This window comes from Schistocerca serialis, chromosome 3 (genome assembly GCF_023864345.2).
Source record: "Schistocerca serialis cubense isolate TAMUIC-IGC-003099 chromosome 3, iqSchSeri2.2, whole genome shotgun sequence".
Classification (NCBI taxonomy): Eukaryota; Metazoa; Arthropoda; class Insecta; order Orthoptera; family Acrididae; genus Schistocerca; species Schistocerca serialis.
Genome location: NC_064640.1, coordinates 56,472,214 through 56,491,805, shown reverse-complemented (window position 1 = coordinate 56,491,805; position 19,592 = coordinate 56,472,214). Strand labels below are relative to the sequence as shown.

General features: G+C 41.0%; 1 protein-coding gene across 1 annotated transcript in view; it reads left to right on the top strand.

Moving 5' to 3' along the window:
* Positions 1–18,638, top strand: part of LOC126469703 (spermidine synthase) — a 55,602-nt gene extending 36,964 nt beyond the window's left edge. Inside the window, exons 5-6 of the mRNA XM_050096879.1 lie at positions 18,196–18,351; positions 18,456–18,638. Coding sequence (XP_049952836.1) covers positions 18,196–18,351 — 156 coding nt within the window. The 3' untranslated portion in view covers positions 18,456–18,638. The remainder of the gene's footprint in view (positions 1–18,195; positions 18,352–18,455) is intronic.
* Positions 18,639–19,592: the final 954 nt, after the last annotated feature.

Here is a 19,592-nt window from a genome sequence, read left to right as displayed (position 1 = left end):
GACTGTAGAAATCGCACGGTTTTGAGGCGAAGAGCTCATAGAGCCACATTCAGATCGCATTTTCATCCGGAAAGGAAGTTTCTTGAAGGTTGTTTGTTGGAGAGCAGAAAAAGTGAAATCCTGAGGGTGTGAGATCAGGTGAAAAGATGGGTGCAGAATAACTTCCCAACTCCTATATAGTGTTTTTTTTTAATTATTATTCTAGCAGAGTGCAGACAGGCATTATTATGGAGTAGCATCACTTCAAGCAGTATTCTTGGCCATTGTTTGTAGATTGTGCGTGCAAGGCATCTCAGTTGTTGACAGTAAGTGTCAGCAGTGATTTTCACACCTCACGGAAGCAATTCGTAGTACACCACACCATTGCTGTTCCACCAGATGTATAACATTATCTTTTGTGGATGCATGCAGGTCTTTGTATGGGGAGTTGTTGCTTTGTTTGGGCTCAGTCATTCCTTTCTTTGCTTTATGTTAGCATAAAGGTACCATTTCTCATTACCAGTAATGGTACAGAATAGGAATGGTTGGGGTTGTTCATGAGCCAATTGATGACAAGCAAGCAGAGATGCACATATGACTATGCACTGATTTTTATGAGCATGCAGCACCAATACACCTGATTTTTTTTTTTTAACCGTACCCATTGCATGTAAATGTCACACAATGATAGAATGATCATAGTTCACCACATTTGCCAGTTCTCGAGTACACTTACATGGGCCATTGTGGATTAATGTGTTTAAATGATGATCATGAAACCCTGAAGGTCTTCCCGAACGTGGAGTGTCTTTAATGTCAAAACGACCCTCCTCAGACCGAGAAAACCATTTTCTTGCCATGCTCTGCCCAGTGGCATTATCCCTATACATGATGCAAATGTTTGTGGCTGCCTCCACTGCTGTCACCCTTCTATTGAAACCAAACAGAAGAATGTTGGAAATGTTCAGATTTCTCCAGTTGTCACTCCATTTTCTAGCATCCACAGCTCCACTCACTATCTCCAAATGACAATATGTAACCTCAAATAGCAACTGTGAACTAAAAATAATAAATTACAGTTAATAAATAAACCCATAGTAACCAGAATATAAATATGAAAATAAAAATGCTACGAACTTAAGCACTAACCTAATAATTGTTGACCATATTTAAAAATTTTAAATCCTGTCGTAATCTCCTCATTAAGAGGTGTAATCTTATGTTAAAGGTTTAATGCAAAAAGACAAGCATTACAGTTAGAAACTGTCTATTTCTTCAGGCAGCGTAACTCATGAAGTGCAAATTACCCGGACTATATTCATCCAGTATTTGAAAATGAGTGATGTCCAACAAACTTTACACATGATTTAAAATATTCACAAAACTTTTTCTCACTGATAACTTTATTGTGAATAGCAGAGTAATCGCATAGATGATGATGTAGATAACAATGCCCACCACAGAACTATGAAAGGAAAAAAATTTATCGCTTACTACATTTTCGCTGTTCATGCAGTAAAACTGCCACATTAGATCTGACATGTTAATTTATTACTTCTATCGTATTTTATTTGCAACACATTTTGCAGATAGTATCCACATATACCAATGAATGTTCCAGCAAAATTAGATCATCGTAAGACACACATTTCATGAGATATGAAGCATAAACACTGAGATGCCTGAAAAACTAGCTTTTGATTAACACACCGTGCAAATTATACAGCAACTACTGGCCACTTTCATTATTTCATCCATAATATTGGCACGTTAATGTTACTTGTGACAAGTGTCCTCTGTTGGATATTATAGTACTGCATTTTGATATGGTTGGTAGTTGAAACCAATATCATTTTTAAGGAATTAATTCCATTTTCATTGTAAGCCTCAAATTCAAAGCTCCAGATTACCCGAAGGCATAGACTTCTTGTAGTTCCTACCTTAAGTACTACGGTCTCGAACATTAACACTCTCTTACCAATACCATTGATACTTACGATGTAGCAAGATTATTCGTTACATGATTGCCTATCTGATAGTGGATATGAAAGTTATGTTGTTATTTGTGAGGGATACATTGCACAGTTTCCCATTCAGAGGTTCACAAAAGTGATTGGCTAACTTTTCACATTAACAATTGTCCAGCCTATCTGCTAGAATAGTTAAGTTGCCAGTTATCAAGCTGGAACCATTTGTTTGATAATTTTGCAAGATCAGGAATATATGTTTCAGTTATGATTTTCAACATATCACTACGGTCACTACTGCACATACATTCAGTTATGATGTCCTCAAAAAGGGGATTTCAGCAACAAATAAGTTACACACTTAAATAATCATTTTAATTACTACAGAGAACTTCTCCAGTGCTTTTTGAAATAAATTTTTCTTTCAGTTTTCAAACAAAACGAACTTGAAACTAGTTAAGTGTTCTTTATCACAAACCTAGTTCACTAACTGTCAAAGATAGTTAGGTTCAGGTTTTGCATCTAGCTTTTATTTCTCTGGGCAAAGATTTTCAGCATTCTCACAACACGAGACATAATAGACTGTAATGGTTTTTATCAGTAATACCAAGTGATTATCAAGTGACAGTTGATGGCTCATGTGGCCACTCAAGTTCAGAGAGAGTCTTGTTTCCACACACATCTTCACTAAGAATTAAATCAATGGAATTCAGTGGACATACTTATTGCATCACTTGTAAAACCAGGTGATTCATGCACTCTGTGATGCCACTTGCATATAGCTCTGACATAATCACATGCTGTAACATAAAAGTTAAGTGGTAATGCAATAGACCACAAAGCTGAGCCATATTTTATAGGAAATATTGAACATGTTGTCTTGGCAAACTGAAATGACAACTGTTCATTTACACCTGGCTCTCTTTTAAGCACTGAAATATTCATCTTCCTCATAGTTCTTCTTCTGCAAGGACTTTATCACACAATTCAAATTACTATTCAGCTGTTTAAGGAAACACTTTGTCTGCTGAAATGAGTCATTTTCTTCCTGTGCTGCATGATTACTTTACACACAATGTTTCACCTTCCCTTAATGTGAACAGCTCTACCATGAGGTGATGTGATTAGATTGAGGGGAATGTATTTTGGCAACACTAGAAAAAACAGATGCACAGAAATGTAGCACTTCCTGGGACAGTAGTTTCCAAAATGAAAAAAAATCTTCCAACATAAAAATTAGCAGAGAGCACAATATATGCATGAAAAAGAGGAATTCATTTGAAAAAAAATTTAAATAATTGACTTGTTGCTTAATCACAACATCCAATATTTGGATTATCTCAGATGTAAACAATACTGAAGTAAAATATACAATGCATGGACAGCTACTGTGGCACCAGCTGCCAACATCAGATTTTGTTAAGTAGTTGTTATATACGGAAACATTACAATCATTAGTCCAGCTTACATTTTGCATCTGTGACAAGTTGCAATTCAATCAGTGTCAACTTTGCAGAAACACTTGGAACATATGCTACTATTTTTGTTTGTTTCCCATATTTTTTTAATGCAGTGGATTGATTCAGTAGCTTTTCCTTGCACTGCCCTTAATGAATCTACAAATACACAAACAGCCTTTGATTGTGTGACTCAGAACATTCTCTTAAGTAAATTAGAATATTATGGTGTCATCAGCAGTGCTGTGAAATGGTTTGTGTCTTATCCAACAGGAAACAGTGTCGTTGCAAAATACCTGTACAGTAAGCAGTCAGTCTTCATCTGATTGGGAATTAATTGCCTGTAGTGTTCCTGACAGTTCCATCTTGGGTCCATTGCTTTTTCTTGTGTACATTAATGACTTCTCGTTCGCTACATTGCCAGATGCTAAGTTTGTTTTGTTTGCAGATAATGCAAACATTACAATAAGCCACAAGTCAAGTACAGATTTAGAAATGGCTGCTAATCAAATTCTCACTGCTGTTACTAAATCATTTAAAGCTAATTCACGGTCATTAAACTTTGAGAAGACCAACTACATGCAGTTCAGAACCTGCAACAGATTTCCTTTCAGCATGTGTATAGCATACAAAGGCATGCAGATTGAAGAGGTTGACAATGTTAAATTTCTGAGATTACAATTTGATAACAAATTCAGTTGGGAAGTGCATACCACAGAAGTGCTAAAGTGCTTAAAGAAGTCTGTATTTGCAGTAAGAATGTCAGATGTAGGAGATACAAATATGAAAAAACTTGCATACTATGGTTACTTAAGTCTATTACATCATGTGGGATCATATTCTGCATAACTTGTCAAAGCAAGCAAAAGTTTTTAGCATGCAAAAGCATGTAATGAGACTCAATTGTGGTGTAAATTCAAGAACATCATGTAGAAACCTGTTTAATGAATGTGTATTGTAACTACTGCTTCTCAGTGTATTTATTCGTATATGAAATTTGTTGCAAGTAATAGTTCTCTATTTCCAACCAATAGCTCAATACGTAGTATCAATTCCAGGAATGAGAACAATCTACATGAAGACCTAAAATCACTTACCTTGGTCCAAAAAGGGGCCCAATATTCAAGAACACACAATTTTTAATTAATTGCCAGCAACTATTGCTTCAAATAAAGCACAGTTTAAACAGAGTTTGAAAGACTTCTCGATTGGCAACTCCACCTACTCTATAGGTGAATATCTTACCAGGGACTGTTAGACCAGCTTAAGTAAAAATTTGTCAGATTTTAGTGTTGACAGCACTTAGTCACAAAAGTCAAGATTAGGTATTTTGTGCGTGATAAATTTATTAATTTTTGTAGTGAACTTGAAGCACAGTTTACATTGACTGACAACACCTACTGGTAGGCTTAGTTTTAGAAGAAAATCTTGCTCACAAAATTATATTGCATGCGATCAAATGCCGCAAAACGGAAAGAGAATGGAAAGAATTACTCCATACCATCTGCAAATCTTCCGTGAGAGCTCCTGCATACAGGGCCTACAAGACAAAGCATGCATAGCATTGGTAGGTTTGAACAGTTTCCAAGAACGATCCTGGCAAATCATTGAAAACATTTGCTAGAGAAGATGTTTTCATTTCACGTATTTTGTTAGAGAACTTTTAAAGAACCCTCTATTTTGTCCAGATTACTTTATATTGTATATTTCAACACTGCCGTGTAACTTTGTATGGAAACACTGTTACATTATTTCACAACACATTCATATTCCAGCGTAGTCCCCCTGTTGATAAAATTAACATTAATACGGTCACATCAGATACAAGTGTGAGACAATCAGATTCACAAACAAAAGACCAGGGCAGTGAAAGCAAATGACCACATGGCTTGAAATGTTTTTACATTTCACAGCATTTTAGACATGAAGGACATTGCAGTATCTGCCGTGTGACAGTGTCCCATTTACTCATTAGGAGAAGGACAGAACAGCGACGTAATGCTAAGAGTAGGAATCGAATTCGATCCTGGCAGGGAAGAAGGGGTGGAGGCAGCGACGACTCCCTGTTAATGAAATGGTAGATGCCTGAAGATCCACATGAATTTAGGAACATTGTCAGCATGGATGTGCGTTGTCGATCGCTAATGATGGGATTCACGCAAGTGACAGAGCAATGAGAGAAGCTATTTCACAATGGTGCGACCCCAAATATGCAAAAACAGCTTTCAGAATCCTCACTGATTACGGCCACCGTAAGTGATCCAACTTTCGTGGCTATTTTCTCTACACTATCGTGCTGGGCATACAGAAGTAATGCAAAAGATGCAATCGAACACATGCAGTACTTTCACCAATTAAAGTGAGTAGGCCTACATATGATGAAAGTAAAATTATTTGCACATTTGCATAAAATGTAGAATTATGAATCTGTAGACGTGCCTTTCCGTGGTACATTGTCGATAGGATCATATGGACACGTTTCCTAGCTTTAGGCCTCAATAAGCACACTTACACCTTCTTAGTTTCATTCCATTTCTACAATAAGAAGCTATATTTAGGTACACGGCTTTTATAAATGGCAATACAAAGAGAATTTTCATTTGTTTTATTACTGTATTTATAAAAAATTACTCACTGAAAATGTCTAGAATATCTCACCCAATAACAAAAAAAGAGCTCAAGAGCTAATGTATTTCTTATTGTTGACCACACATCAAACAGAAAGCCTGATCGAAATGCTGTGTTCTGTGCATACATACACACACCTCTTCTAGTGTGCAAGCGCGGAACTGTGGCAGAATAGAATGGTTCCTGTTTCTGTCTACCTACCTCTCTATCTACCTACTACGTATGTCTATCCATAATTTGCCTTAATGTCAGTGTGTACTTACTGCAGAGTATGTGTGAGCCCTGATCAACTGAGATTAGAAAAGCTATCAAAAAATTGACTTGGCTGTTATTCATTTCTCATCTGCTCGTTACTGGATGATGATGATGATGATCTTTAGATTAAAAGTGGAGGGTTTCGGGTTTTACTGCTCATCAGTAATTAACACATTGAGTACCATGCCTGTAATATTACTGTCTTTCCTGTTGTAAACAGTGCCATGCCTATAATATTACAGTCACAGCACCTTCATGATAATTGCCATGATAGTCCTTACAAAGATGATGTGCCCGTAATATTACAAACATTGCATTCTTTCAAAAAGTGAAGAAAACATAATATTACTGGAATGACACTCAGAGTATTAAGTTTTGTTCAGTATGCTTTCATTCCCATTTTTTTGTTATTATGTCTTTAAGTTTTTCATCTGTATAAATGGTATTGAAATAAAATTAAATGAACTGGTGCTGCTGAAATAGTTAAACCAAGTAAGTTAAAAAGTTTCAATTCAGTTACGTGCTGTGACCTCATTAATGAGATACGTAAAACCCAAAACCAAAAACATTTTAATGTGTTCTGTAGGTAATGCGTTCTGGTATAGGATACCTTCCCATTCATTTCAGTTGCTGGTAGTGTGCCAGGACAGAACAACCAAATGAAAAATTACATGTGTAGAAGGCCTCTGTTCCTTCATTTGTCAGTTCAGTCGCTCTTTGGAAGTTGCACCTGTCAGATGTGAGATATATCCAATAGGATGTCTGAAAAAGATGATAAAACTTGTTTTTCAAAAGTCACACCAGCTTCTACAAATGAATCATGAAACCTGGTGTTGTGGAATTTGCTGTCCAACCTCTTCATCAGCTAAATGTGATGTGGATCCCAGGTACTGTAAATAGCATCAAGACAGAAGCAGTGTTTATGTAACTGCTAACATAAGTGTGTAATATTGTATGGAGACTGTGCTCAGTGTGGTTTAGTCAGAATGTGATGGGATAATAGAAGTGTCTTCATTTCTTTTTAAGTACCCAATTACAGTTGAAACTTTATTATACCACTGCAGGGTGTGTGTATGCCAATGGGTGTGGTTTGTTAATAATCATATTAAATGTGAAGTGGTTTAAATTATAAAGTGATTCTCTTTTGTATCCATCCCTAGAACTATGAAGTTACTGCAAGAATTTGAATTGTCATCATAAAGGAGACAGTTTGAGTCATCATAATTCCTCTTTCATTGTCCTCTTACTTTTTGCAGGGAGAGATTTTGGTTTCCTTGATTGGAACTCATTTCAGTACCTCCTATTCCTGCAAATGTCTAGCTGTAACCTAAAGTTCAAATCTTGTTTCACAGATTATCCTCATATGCAGTTGTGGTTCACATGACCATTAGCATGAAACGAAAATTCTCTCCCATCTTCTTAGTGTCTTTAACTACACCCTCTTGATAACACTGATCTGCACACCTCTCAGTTGATTGCATTGTTTTCATACCTACACAGGAAAAGGTAAATAATCTTCTAATAGTTGTATTCTACACAGTTGACATCCCCAGGAAAAGCAGAAAATATATCGTGAACTTTAGTTGATTTAGTCACTGCACTGAAGTTGCAATTATCGTGTTGTCATAAAAATAGCAACCACTCTTTCTGTACTGTTGTTACTATGGAATTTAGTAATTACTGATATTTCCTGTATTGTTTTTTATATTGGCTGTCAGTGATAATTAAAATGATGGTGTTCAATTATCAGAATTCATCAGACCATTGTGTATAATAATATTAGAGCATGTCGTCATGTTGCTGATAAGGTGCCGTGTAGGGTAACCAATAACATAATAGCCTATTTACCCACAGATAATGGTGATTCACATCCCCCCTCCCCTCCGCCTTGCAATCTAGGTGACAGAATTACTTACATTCAGTCTAACAAGGGAGTGGTCCAATCAGACATGTCGAAACGTGCCCTAAATGTTTTTCCACAGGAAGAATACACAAAAAGAAATGCAATGTCTCTAGCTGCTAAGAAACCTGCAAGTATTGATTAAAGAAATGTTGAAAATTGCCAAATTTATAGCTCTCCACGTTGCTGGAGGTGTGGGCACAACACGTCAGGTGATGTTTAGTAAACTCAAGTAGCAGACTCTGCAAGAGAGGCGCACTGCATCGTGGTGTAGCTTGCTGTCCAGGTTTCGAGAGGGTGCTTTTCTGGATGAGGTATTGAATATATTGCTTCCCCCTACTTATACCTCCCGAGGAGATCACAAATGTAAAATTAGAGAGATTCAGGCACGCACGGAGGCGTTCCGGCACTCGTTCTTCCCGCGAACCATACGCAACTGGAACAGGAAAGGGAGGTAATGACAGTGGCACGTAAAGTGCTCTCCGCCACATGCAGTTGGGTGGCTTGCGGAGTATAGATGTAGATGTAGGTGCATATCCTCGATTGACTGCACATCGATAAATAGATTACATGGCCCAACACGATCATAATTTGTAAAGTGAATTTCAATTACTATTGATCAGTTTTCTGACACAATTGTTCAGTTACTACTCATTCAAATTTGCATCTCATTTAACAACTATAATAATTAGCTGTTGCCTTTGCAGTATTGTTAAGTGTTAACAATGGAATTAAAGTTGAACTTTTTACGTAATTGGTAATAGCCTCTTTGTGCAGGTTCCAGAGTTTCACAGTAATGTGGAATCCAGTTAATGTTTCCAATCTTGCTAAAATGAAACTGAAGAACATGGTACGCAATCGAATTTGCCTACTTGTCCTGGAGATGTACATGTGTGTTATGTATTAGATAATTTCTTGTACATTCATTTGAATGATGTAGACTTTTGTTAGAAATTATGGATACATTAGAAGAAACATGAGATTGTGTTAAAATCCAGAACAAAAACATGGTATCTTTCTACTCCAAAGAAAATATGTGCAGTAATAGCTTTCACTGGGAAAGAAATGGCTGTAAATTCTTTTGATAAAACAGAGGAAGGAGAAAAGCATAAATTTAAGCAGCGTGCAAAACCAGTTTCATTTTGTGTTGTAAAATCTGAACATGAATTGTGTAAATGGAAGAAAGATCTATATAAAGTAAGAGATATGCACAAGAGGGAAACTTGCAACAAAAATGTGAAAGAAAAACTATTAGTAAGATTTTGAATTGGTCAAGAGAGTCAATGCACTGTTACCAAGGGACATCCAAGAGATTTTGCTCTCTGAATTGCGAATGAGGTGAACATTACTGACTTCCAGGGTACTTTAATGTAGTTAAACAGGAAAAGGAAGCCACAAAATTAAGAAGTTTACTGCAAGTAAATGTGTAGAGGTGGTGGCACAAATAAGTAGAGAAATTAGTAGTGGACATGAAGACGAAGCTTCTTGTTATCTTGTAAAATGCTTTGTAGAAAGGTTTCACACAAGAACTGTGTGCAAACTACACTTTATTGTTCAGAGTGAAAGTTGCTTGTGTAGTAAGAAAATGCCAGGACACATTGATATATTATGATATGTTATAGTACCAGTGATAAGTATCAATGGATTACTGTTTCTGCAGCATAATATCTATCTTCAGGAACATCAGAGCAAAGTAGGACCAAATATTTTAAAAAGGACTGTTTAGATGCAAAAATCTTGTAATTGATGCAGCAAAATGTGGAAAAATACAATAGTTTTCAGTATTACATTTGGAATGTCTTCTTACCAGTTGCAGAAAATTAATTCATTGCTGTTGTTGAATTCTGGCCTGGAAAGATGCCTCTGTCTTTTAGGAGGACAATGACAAGATTGTTAATACATTTCAGATTCCACCCGGTACTAATATAGTGTGATTCAGCTTCTCAATAAAGAAATTTTTCGCGTGTGTAAAGCATTTTTCAGTAATTTGAGGCATGCTGCCACGAGATGGTAGGTCAGCAACTATTCAGTACTAATGAAATTGGGTAATTTTTTGTTTCATCCATCTCTGTTGCAGTGATTACCAGTTTTGGGCTGACACACCCATTCTCAAACCACACACATTGCTATAAACTGTAATTATTCATACAATATGGTGCAAAAATGCACAAACACCTTCTGTACAGCAAAGTATACTGTAAGTAACAAGTACCGTCATTGATTTTAGCCTATGTGTCTGCTGCATCTGACTGTTGTGTTGACTTTGTTGGCTGGCCAGCTATTTTTTGCTTATTTCATTGTTACGTGTGTTATACTTATGCATGCTATATCCTCCTAAAGTTGTTTTTATTGATGGGATTCTTTTAAGTTGATTGAGGATATGCCTGATCGAAATTGAGTGTGTATAGTTACAAATACCACTGTTCCTTTTTTGTTAAGAAATTTGTGTTGTGTGTTGCGTTTTTTTAATACATAGGTGATACACTGTCTGATCCAAAGAATCTGGAGACCACTATGTAATTCAGAATTGACCACTAGATGTCATTAGAAGCGGACCTGTCAGTATAAAAGGAAATGGGGAATATTGTGTTGTCAATAGAAAAGCAGTGACAAACAACTTTGTAATAGGTCGATCAGGAGAGCTCAGGGACTTCGAATGTGGACGAGTCATCGGATTTCACTTGAGTAACAAATCCATTGGGGATATTTCAACCATTTTATAGCTTCCCTGGGTAATGTGATTGGGAAATGGAAAAGCAAACAACCACAGCTAAAACAAGACCAGGCAGAACTCACGTCCTGACGAACAGGGACCATCAAGCGTTGTGGAGGGTGGTTGTAAAAAAGGTCACACGAAATCAGTGAAAGGAATCACATGTGAGATCTGAAGTGCTACCAGAAGTCCCGCTAGCACAAAGGAAAGTATGTAGGGAGTGAAAAAGAATGGGGTATGATGACTGAGCCGCTCCTCATAAACCACACATTTTAGTGGTCAGTGCTAAGTGACACTTCAGTTGTGAGTAGTTATGCCACTGGACTTTGGATGACAGGAAACAAGTGATTTATCATGAATCATGTTATACCCTGTGCCAATCCAGTGGAAGAGTTTGTGTCTGGCAAATGCCTGGAAAATGTTACCTGCCATCATGGGTTGTGCTAAGTGTGAAGTACAGAGGAGGTGATGGTGTTACAGTGTGGGGCACTTTTTTCCTGGTTACAGTGTGGTCTGCCAATTGTGCTTTAGAAAATGCTAACTGTAGAAGTATACGACAGCATTTTACAGCATGGTGTTCTACTTGCAGTGGAGGAACACTTTCGAGACGATGATTGACTGTCTGAACGTGATATTTTAGTTAGACTAAAATTTTGTGTACTAAAATAGAAGGATACAGAAGTAGTAAGCTTTGTCCAATGATTCACGAATGCTGGGGGAGTTCCCAATATGCTATCATCAGTTGATAAATACACATCATGGGCACTTATATGTTAGAAGATTATGAAATGAGTTGGAGAGATTGTCAGTGTGTGCGTGTGTTGCTGCAGTCCCGGCCTCCCCCCAGGGGGTCCACAACTCTTGTGGATACGTGCGTAGCGAACACGGGACCCCGAGCTAATGTGGCCCTCCTTCCTTTCCGGGCTGCATACCTTCCCTTTCCGCATCCTTCCCTGTCCCCCATCTTCGCCCCCCCCCCCCCCCCCCCCCCTCACCTCTGGCTCTTTCCTTCCCTTTCTTCCCTTCTGGGAGTATGTTTTGTGCCTACGTCCGGAGACGGACGCTCGACAATGTCGCACATTCTTCACTTTCTCCGCTTGCATGTCTTCATCCTTCCTTTGTCCTTCTCTTTTCCTTACCTCTTCTCTTTATCCTTTTCTCCACTGCGGCATTTGAGACCTCTCTTCTTTCCTTTCCTTTTCTTTGTTTTTCCCTTTCTCTTTTTTCCTCCCTGTGCGTGTGTGAAGGCCGACCCACGCATTTTCATGCGTAGCCGGTGACTGGGTAACGCTTAATTCCCCGAACCGGGTAGACAGGTAGGACATGTACGTACCACCTGGTAACGGCCAGGCCCAGGGAGGGGTAATTACCTGAGCTGATACCTTCCGAAAGTGCCAATTGGTCCCTCCGTCCGTTTCTCGGGAGGTGTGACCTGACGTGTGAACAATCACCTAAGACGGGAGTGCCCTCAGAGAGGGCCCCCACAAGGGAGGAGCGCACCATCGGAGACGCCGGTAATCATGGGGGATTCTTCCGCAATGGTTTCCTCACCTTCCACTATGTCTGCTCACAAGCGTAAGTTCACTGAGTCTCAGCCACAGACAGTTCTTCCATCGTTGCCACAGTTCCTTGTTGTTTCTCGGTCTGACGAAGGTCACGACTTCTCCACGGTCAACCCTTTCATTATTCAGAAAGGTGTCGACGCAATTGCAGGTCCTGTAAAGTCTTGTTCCAGATTACGGCATGGCACCCTGTTGTTAGAAACAGTCAGTGCCCTCCAGGCACAAAAATTGCTTCGTACCTCACTACTACACACCTTCCCTGTCCGGGTGGAACCGCACCGTACTTTAAATTCCTCGCGTGAAGTCGTCTATACACGCTCCCTCGATGGATTGTCTGTTGAAGAAATTCAGCACTACCTGTCTGACCAGGGCGTAACGGCTGTTCATAGAGTTATGAAAAGGGTTGACACGAACATCATTCCAACCCGCACTGTCTTCTTGACATTTGACAAAGTTCAACTCCCATCGAAAATCAAAGCAGGCTATGAGATAATTTCCATTCGCCTTTACGTCCCAAACCCTACGCGTTGCTATCGGTGTCAGCGGTTCAATCACACCAGCCAGTCCTGTTCCAATCCGGCCAAATGTGTTACGTGTGGCAAGGATGCCCATGAGGGTGCTTGTCCACCTCCATCCCCTCGCTGCATCAACTGTATGGGTGACCACACTGCTTCCTCTCGAGATTGCACCGTTTTTAAGGACGAAAAGCTCATCCAGGAAATCAGAGTGAAGGAAAAGGTGTCGACCTTTGCTGCTCGAAAATTATTCGCCAGTCGACAGCCCACCGTGCCTCAGACAGGAAAATACAGCACTGTCCTTGCTTCTCCTCGGCCAACAAAGGAGGCTGCCACGCAGACTTGCGACCTCACCTTTAGTGCCACGGTCATCAGATCGGCCAGCACAAAGATCGCCCGTTCAACCTCACCACTTTCGCCTGCCCACTCTCTGGCTCACCCTTCTTCGGGTTCTGCTAAATCTTGAGCCCAAAAGTCAGACACCAAGACTTCGAAAAAAGAGCATACTCGTGAAGAGTTTTTATGTCCCGCAACTTCCCAACTGTCGGTTCCTCCTTCATCTAAACATGATACTTCCAAGGAGGCTACAAAGAAACCCAGTTCCTCCCCTTCTCCGCCAAGGCGTGTCCCATCTACAGCACCACCTGGCGGAAATCGCCCTCGGCCGTCTGTGTCGCCGAGGCGCACTGCTGGCGGCCGATCAACCGGCCGATCGCTGGTGGCAGGAGCTGCTCCTGAACAACCTATGGATCAGGATCTTCTGCCTTCAGCTGAATGCTATTCCATGCTGTCGGTCGCAAGCTCCGAGCAGTCGTTGAGTTGACAGCAACCTTGGTCACATTCCTCCATTTTCTGTTCACCCTTTGTCCATTATCCACTCGAATATCCGCGGTATTCGAGCCAATCAGGATGAATTGTCCATCCTCTCACGATACTACTCGCCGGTCATCTTCTGTCTTCAGGAAACAAAGCTGCGTCCCCATGACCGCTTTGTTCTCCCTCATTTTCAGTCCGTCCGATATGATTTCCCCTCTGTTGAAGGCACTCCAGCACATGGAGGACTCATGATTCTTCTCCATGAAACTCTCCAGTCTCACCCCATCCATTTAAAACACTTCCTTCCAAGCTGTCACCATCCGTCTTTCCCTTTCCGGATACACGTTCTCTCTTTGTACTGTATACATTCCATCGTCCACACCAATGACACGAGCTGATCTCCTTCATCTTCCTGGTCAGCTTCCACCCCCATATTTACTGGTTGGGGACTTCAATGCCCACCACCCGCTTTGGGGATCTCCTTGTCCGCGTGGCTCACTATTGCTAGACTTCTTCCACCAAGTGGATCTTGTTTGCCTCAACACTGGGGACCCTACGTTTTTGTCTGCCTCCACGACAAAATTCTCTCATTTGGACCTTTCGGTCGGTACTGTTCTGCTAGCTCGGCACTTCGAATGGTTCGCCCTTGCTGATACACACTCGAGTGACCACTTTCCATGCGTCCTTAGATTGCAGCCACAACTGCCATATATGCGCACGAGACGCTGGAAGTTTGCCCAAGCCGACTGGACACTTTTTTCGTCTCTAGCGACATTCGATGACCGTCACTTTCCTAGCGTCGACATTGAGGTCATTCATATTACAGACGTTATTCTTACAGCTGCGGAACGTTCAATGCCTCGCACCTCCGAATTGCCCCGGCGCCCCCCCCAGTTCCTTGGTGGAACGAGGCATGCCGTGATGCAGTACATGAGCGGCGACGTGCTCTCCGCGTTTTCCACCACCATCCTACTTGGGCCAACTGTATCCGCTATAAGCAGTTCTGTGCGCGATGCCGTCGCGTCATCCGCGATAGCAAGAAGGCAAGCTGGGACTTCTTTACTAGCTCATTTAACACCTTCACTCCCTCCTCGGAAGTTTAGAGTCGGATTTGACGGTTATCAGGCGCGCCTAGTTTCTCCGCGGTCTCTGGGCTCACTGTCGCGCATGATACATTAGTGGACCCCGTTGCAATTTCTAACTCATTGGGTCAACACTTTGCTGAGATTTTGAGCTCTTCAAATTACCCACCAGCGTTTCTCCCGAAGAAACGTGCAGCGGAAGTGCAACCTCTTGCTTTCTCCTCTCAAAATCGCGAAAGCTACAATACTGTTTTCTCCATGCGGGAACTCCAACATGCACTCTCTTCTTCTTGCTCCTCCGCCCCAGGACCGGATAGTATCCACATCCAAATGTTGCTGCATTTATCATACCATAGTCTGCGTTACCTCCTTCGCCTTTATAATAGAATTTGGACCGACAGTACTTTTCCCAGACGATGGCGCGAAGCTATCGTCGTTCCTGTTCCGAAACCTGGAAAGGACAAACATCTCCCCTCTAGCTATCGCGCCATTTCTCTCATGAGTATTGTATGTAAGGTTTTGGAGCGTATGGTGAATTGCCGTTTAGCTTGGTGGCTGGAGTCCCGCAGTCTTTTAACACCTGCCCAATGCGGTTTCCGAAAGCATCGTTCTGCAGTTGACCATCTTGTTGCTCTCTCCACTTATATCATGAACAATTTTCTCCGGAAACGCCAAACAGTAGCAATATTTTTTGATCTGGAGAGAGCATACGGTACCTGTTGGAGGACAGGCATCCACCGCACACTGTTCTCCTGGGGCTTTCGCGGTCAGTTGCCCCTTTTTTTTCGCGAATTTATGGCAGAGCGCACATTTAGGGTGCGGGTGAACACTACTCTCTCCCGTACTTTCTCCGAAGAAAACGGGGTACCCCAGGGCTCCGTGCTGAGTGTTGTACTGTTTGCCATTGCCATAAATCCAATTATGGATTGTCTCCTTCCTGATGTCTCGGGCTCCCTCTTTGTGGACGATTTTGCGATCTACTACAGCTCTCAACGGGCCAGCATTCTTGAACGACGTCTTCAAGGCTGTCTCAATCGCCTCCACTCTTGGAGCATCGAAACAGGCTTCAGCTTTTCTCCCAGTAAGACGGTTTGTGTTAATTTTTGGCGTCGTACGGAGTTTCTTCCACATTCCTTACATCTAGGACTTATCAACCTTCCATTTTCGGACGTCGCTAAATTCTTGGGTCTTATGTTTGACAGAAAACTGTGCTGGTCCTCCCAAGTTTCCTATCTTTCGGCTCGCTGTCTGCGATCCCTGAACACCCTCCGTGTCCTGTATGGTACCCCCAGGGAAGCGGACCGAGTGGTCCTACTCCACCTCTATCGCACTTTAGTGCGCTCGAAATTGGACTATGGAAGCATAGTTTACTCCTCTGCTCGGCCGTCTATTCTTTGGCGTCTCGACTCTATCCACCACTGTGGATTACGTTTAGTGTCTGGAGCTTTTTAAACCAACCCTGTGGAAAGCCTTTATGCTGAGACTGCTGAACCTCCGCTGTCCAAACCGCGATCTGTCGTTCTAAGTAGTTATGGTAGCCATTTGTCTTCCATGCCTGCTAATCCGGCCCATGACATTTTTTTCGACGCCTCCTTGGATTTAGAGTATGCAGGTCGCCCTTCCTCCCTACTACCACCGGGAGTCCGCTTCCGTCAACTGCTCCATTCTCTTTCCTTCCGCTTTCCTAAAACTTTCTTGACAACTTGGTGTACAGCACTGCCTTGGCTCTGACCCCGGACCTGCCTGCTCCGTGATGTTTGTCAGTTTCCCAAGGATGGTACCCCTTCACTTGTTTATCGTCGGGCGTTTTCTGCTCTATGTGCACAAATAAAGGAAGCCACATTAATTTACACTGATGGCTCAAAAACATCGTTTGGTGCAGGGAGTGCCTATATTGTTGGCGACACCCCAAATCGATTTCGGCTTCCCGACCAGTGATCGGTTTATACTGCGGAGCTTTACGCTGTTCTCCAGGCTGTCCAATACATCTGTCGCCATCAGCGGATACAGTATGTTATGTGTTCAGATTCTCTCAGCTCTCTCCTCAGTCTCCAAGCTCTCTACCCTGTCCACCCTCTGGTCCACCGGATTCAGGATTGCCTATGCTTGCTCCACTTGGGGGGCGTCTTGGTGGCATTCCTCTGGATCCCAGGACACGTTGGTATCTGTGGAAATGAGGCAGCCGATATCTAGCGGCCAAGGCTGCATCTCTCTTCTTCGGCCAGCTATTCGCACGATTCCCTTTGCCGATCTATGGAGTGTTTTGTCGTCGTGTTGTTCTTTTATGGCACGCACATTGGTCGACACTTCCCCATAATAAATTGCGGGACGTGAAAGCTCTTCCCTGTGCTTGGACCTCTTCCTCCCGAACGCGTTGTCGGGAGGAGGTAATTTTAACTAGACTCCAGATAGGGCACTGTCTTTTTAGCCATCGATATCTTTTAAGCGGCGATCCTCCCCCACTCTGTCCCCACTGCTCTCAGCTGTGGACGGTAAGACACCTTTTACTTGAGTGCCCCTAGTTTACTCCGTCTACAGCTGTCGCCTGAAACATCATCCATTTTAGCAGATGACACGCGCTCAGCCGATCGCGTTCTTGAGTTTATTAGTGCCAGTGACATGACGTCAGCCATTTGAAGCTCTTTTTGGGGACAACCAACCCCTTTCTGTAGTGGTTTTTTAAGCTTTCCTTCTGCTTTTAGTTTCTCCAATTTTTTTGAGTTTTTTTCCCATTGCTGCTGGTTTCCATTTTCGTTTTTTTTACCTCTTTCTAAGTCACAGACCGGGCGCTAATGACCATAGCAGTTTTGCACCCTAAAAAAAAAAGTCCCGGCCTGTGTCAGCTGGACAGTTATTAGCAAAGAATTGTTTTATGGTTAGTGAACACTGTATTTTTCACTGTAAGTCTGTCTGTAATATTGTCTGTCTGGAATATTGCAATCATTTACTAAGTAAAGTGTCTGCAATACAGGTTGGGGAGTAGACACTTAATATCAGTTCTCTTTTTTTTTGCTCTGGCCCAATAATGTATTTGATTAATACAATAAGAAAGGGTAAAGTATGAGATGTTGGAGTGACTGGTGGTTGTGGGAGACAGCTTCAATTGTGGTCTGGTTTGGGAGTCCTCTTCATACCGGTGAAACCCCAGACAAGTGTTAATTTCAAACATTTTAAGATACTGTCATAAACTTGCTGCTCGAATTAAAAAATGAATAAATAAACAGGTAGTCCTGTCTCATGTTCCCTTATAAACACTGAAAGAATCATTAAGCTGTTGTCATGCAGTTTCTCTAATTTTGTTGTAATTTCTAATTTTAATAGGTTGTAAACTTCAAGGAGCCATTACGAATATTTTCCAACCAAGAATTGGATGATCTTGGTCTAAGGTACTACTCACCTGAAGCACATCGTACAGCTTTTGTGTTACCTCGCTTTGCTCAAAAGGTGTTGGAGCCGATATGTACAAAAAAAGAATAGGTAAGGTTGTGTTACATTACTGTACCTGTTTAAAGCTGTAAAATTTCACCATGGATAATGGTTCTTTTTGTATTTTAATTTTTTTCTTTCTCTTATTGTTACAGGAATAAATGTTGTTTAAGAAAGGGCTAGACATTCCTCTGTAAACATCTGCAGTGCTAATACTCAATGTTGTAAGGTTCATCCAGTCCTACACTCACTGGAAAATATTTTTTTAATCATGTGAAATGTGGTGTCAGATCTGTGTCGTGTTTGTGTACTTACTAGAAATAAAATTTTTATTTAAACTTTTCTGGAAACATAAGTGACACACAAATCTTTCCTAAACTACAAATGCCATTGAAGCACCCCATACTTACAACTTTTTTAGTGGTATAATTTTCTTATAATACAACAATTAGTGTTTTCACCTCAGTTTTATTACCGGTTCATTAGAAACAAATTGTCTTTTATAGGTTTTTAGGACTATATATAATACTATAGTAATCTGTTTCTTTGGATTTGTTGCATGCACATAGTTTTTTCCTTCTCCAGAAAAGTTGTGAATATTGCCTTAATGCTCCATTACATTCAATCATCATTGCCTGCCAAGCATTAATGGAGAACTCTAGTATTATCTATCATTGTTTGTTTTGAAAACTTCCCAGTGTATGTTTAATTTTCTTCTTCCTGATTCCACACCGTGCATTTTGCTGTATGCACTGCAACTGAGAAATTTGAATTCTTATTTTTTTATTTATTTAGACATAGTTTTCAGGTGTGGGTAGAAAAGTCAGTACAAACTTGAGTATCTCCATTCATATCAAGTTCATATATGCCTGCAGATCGTGTGTCACATTTGCATAGCCCGATTCTAAAGTTCTGTTTGAACTGGCATTATGGTTCTTACACTGAGTTAGCTTAATCACTGAATACAAACTGTTGAGCCTGTAATGACATTGTGGCAGCTATCTGTTGAGCCTGTAAGGACATTGTGGCAGCTACCTGTTGAGCCTGTAATGACATGGCGGCAGCCATGAAAGTGAAAGCTTTGCAATTTGACCAAAACTCCGTGATCATACTTACTAGCTGAGCAGAAATCATCAGGTTAACTTTGATAGTTTAACCATAAAGCAACACTACTTCTTTGATTATTGATTAGATTACCAGTTACGCAGGTGAGAAGGCATCCTACAAACATTGGGAATATTTTACTTCCCCATAACTCTTGACTACTTTCTATGTCAGGAAGACATTTTAGT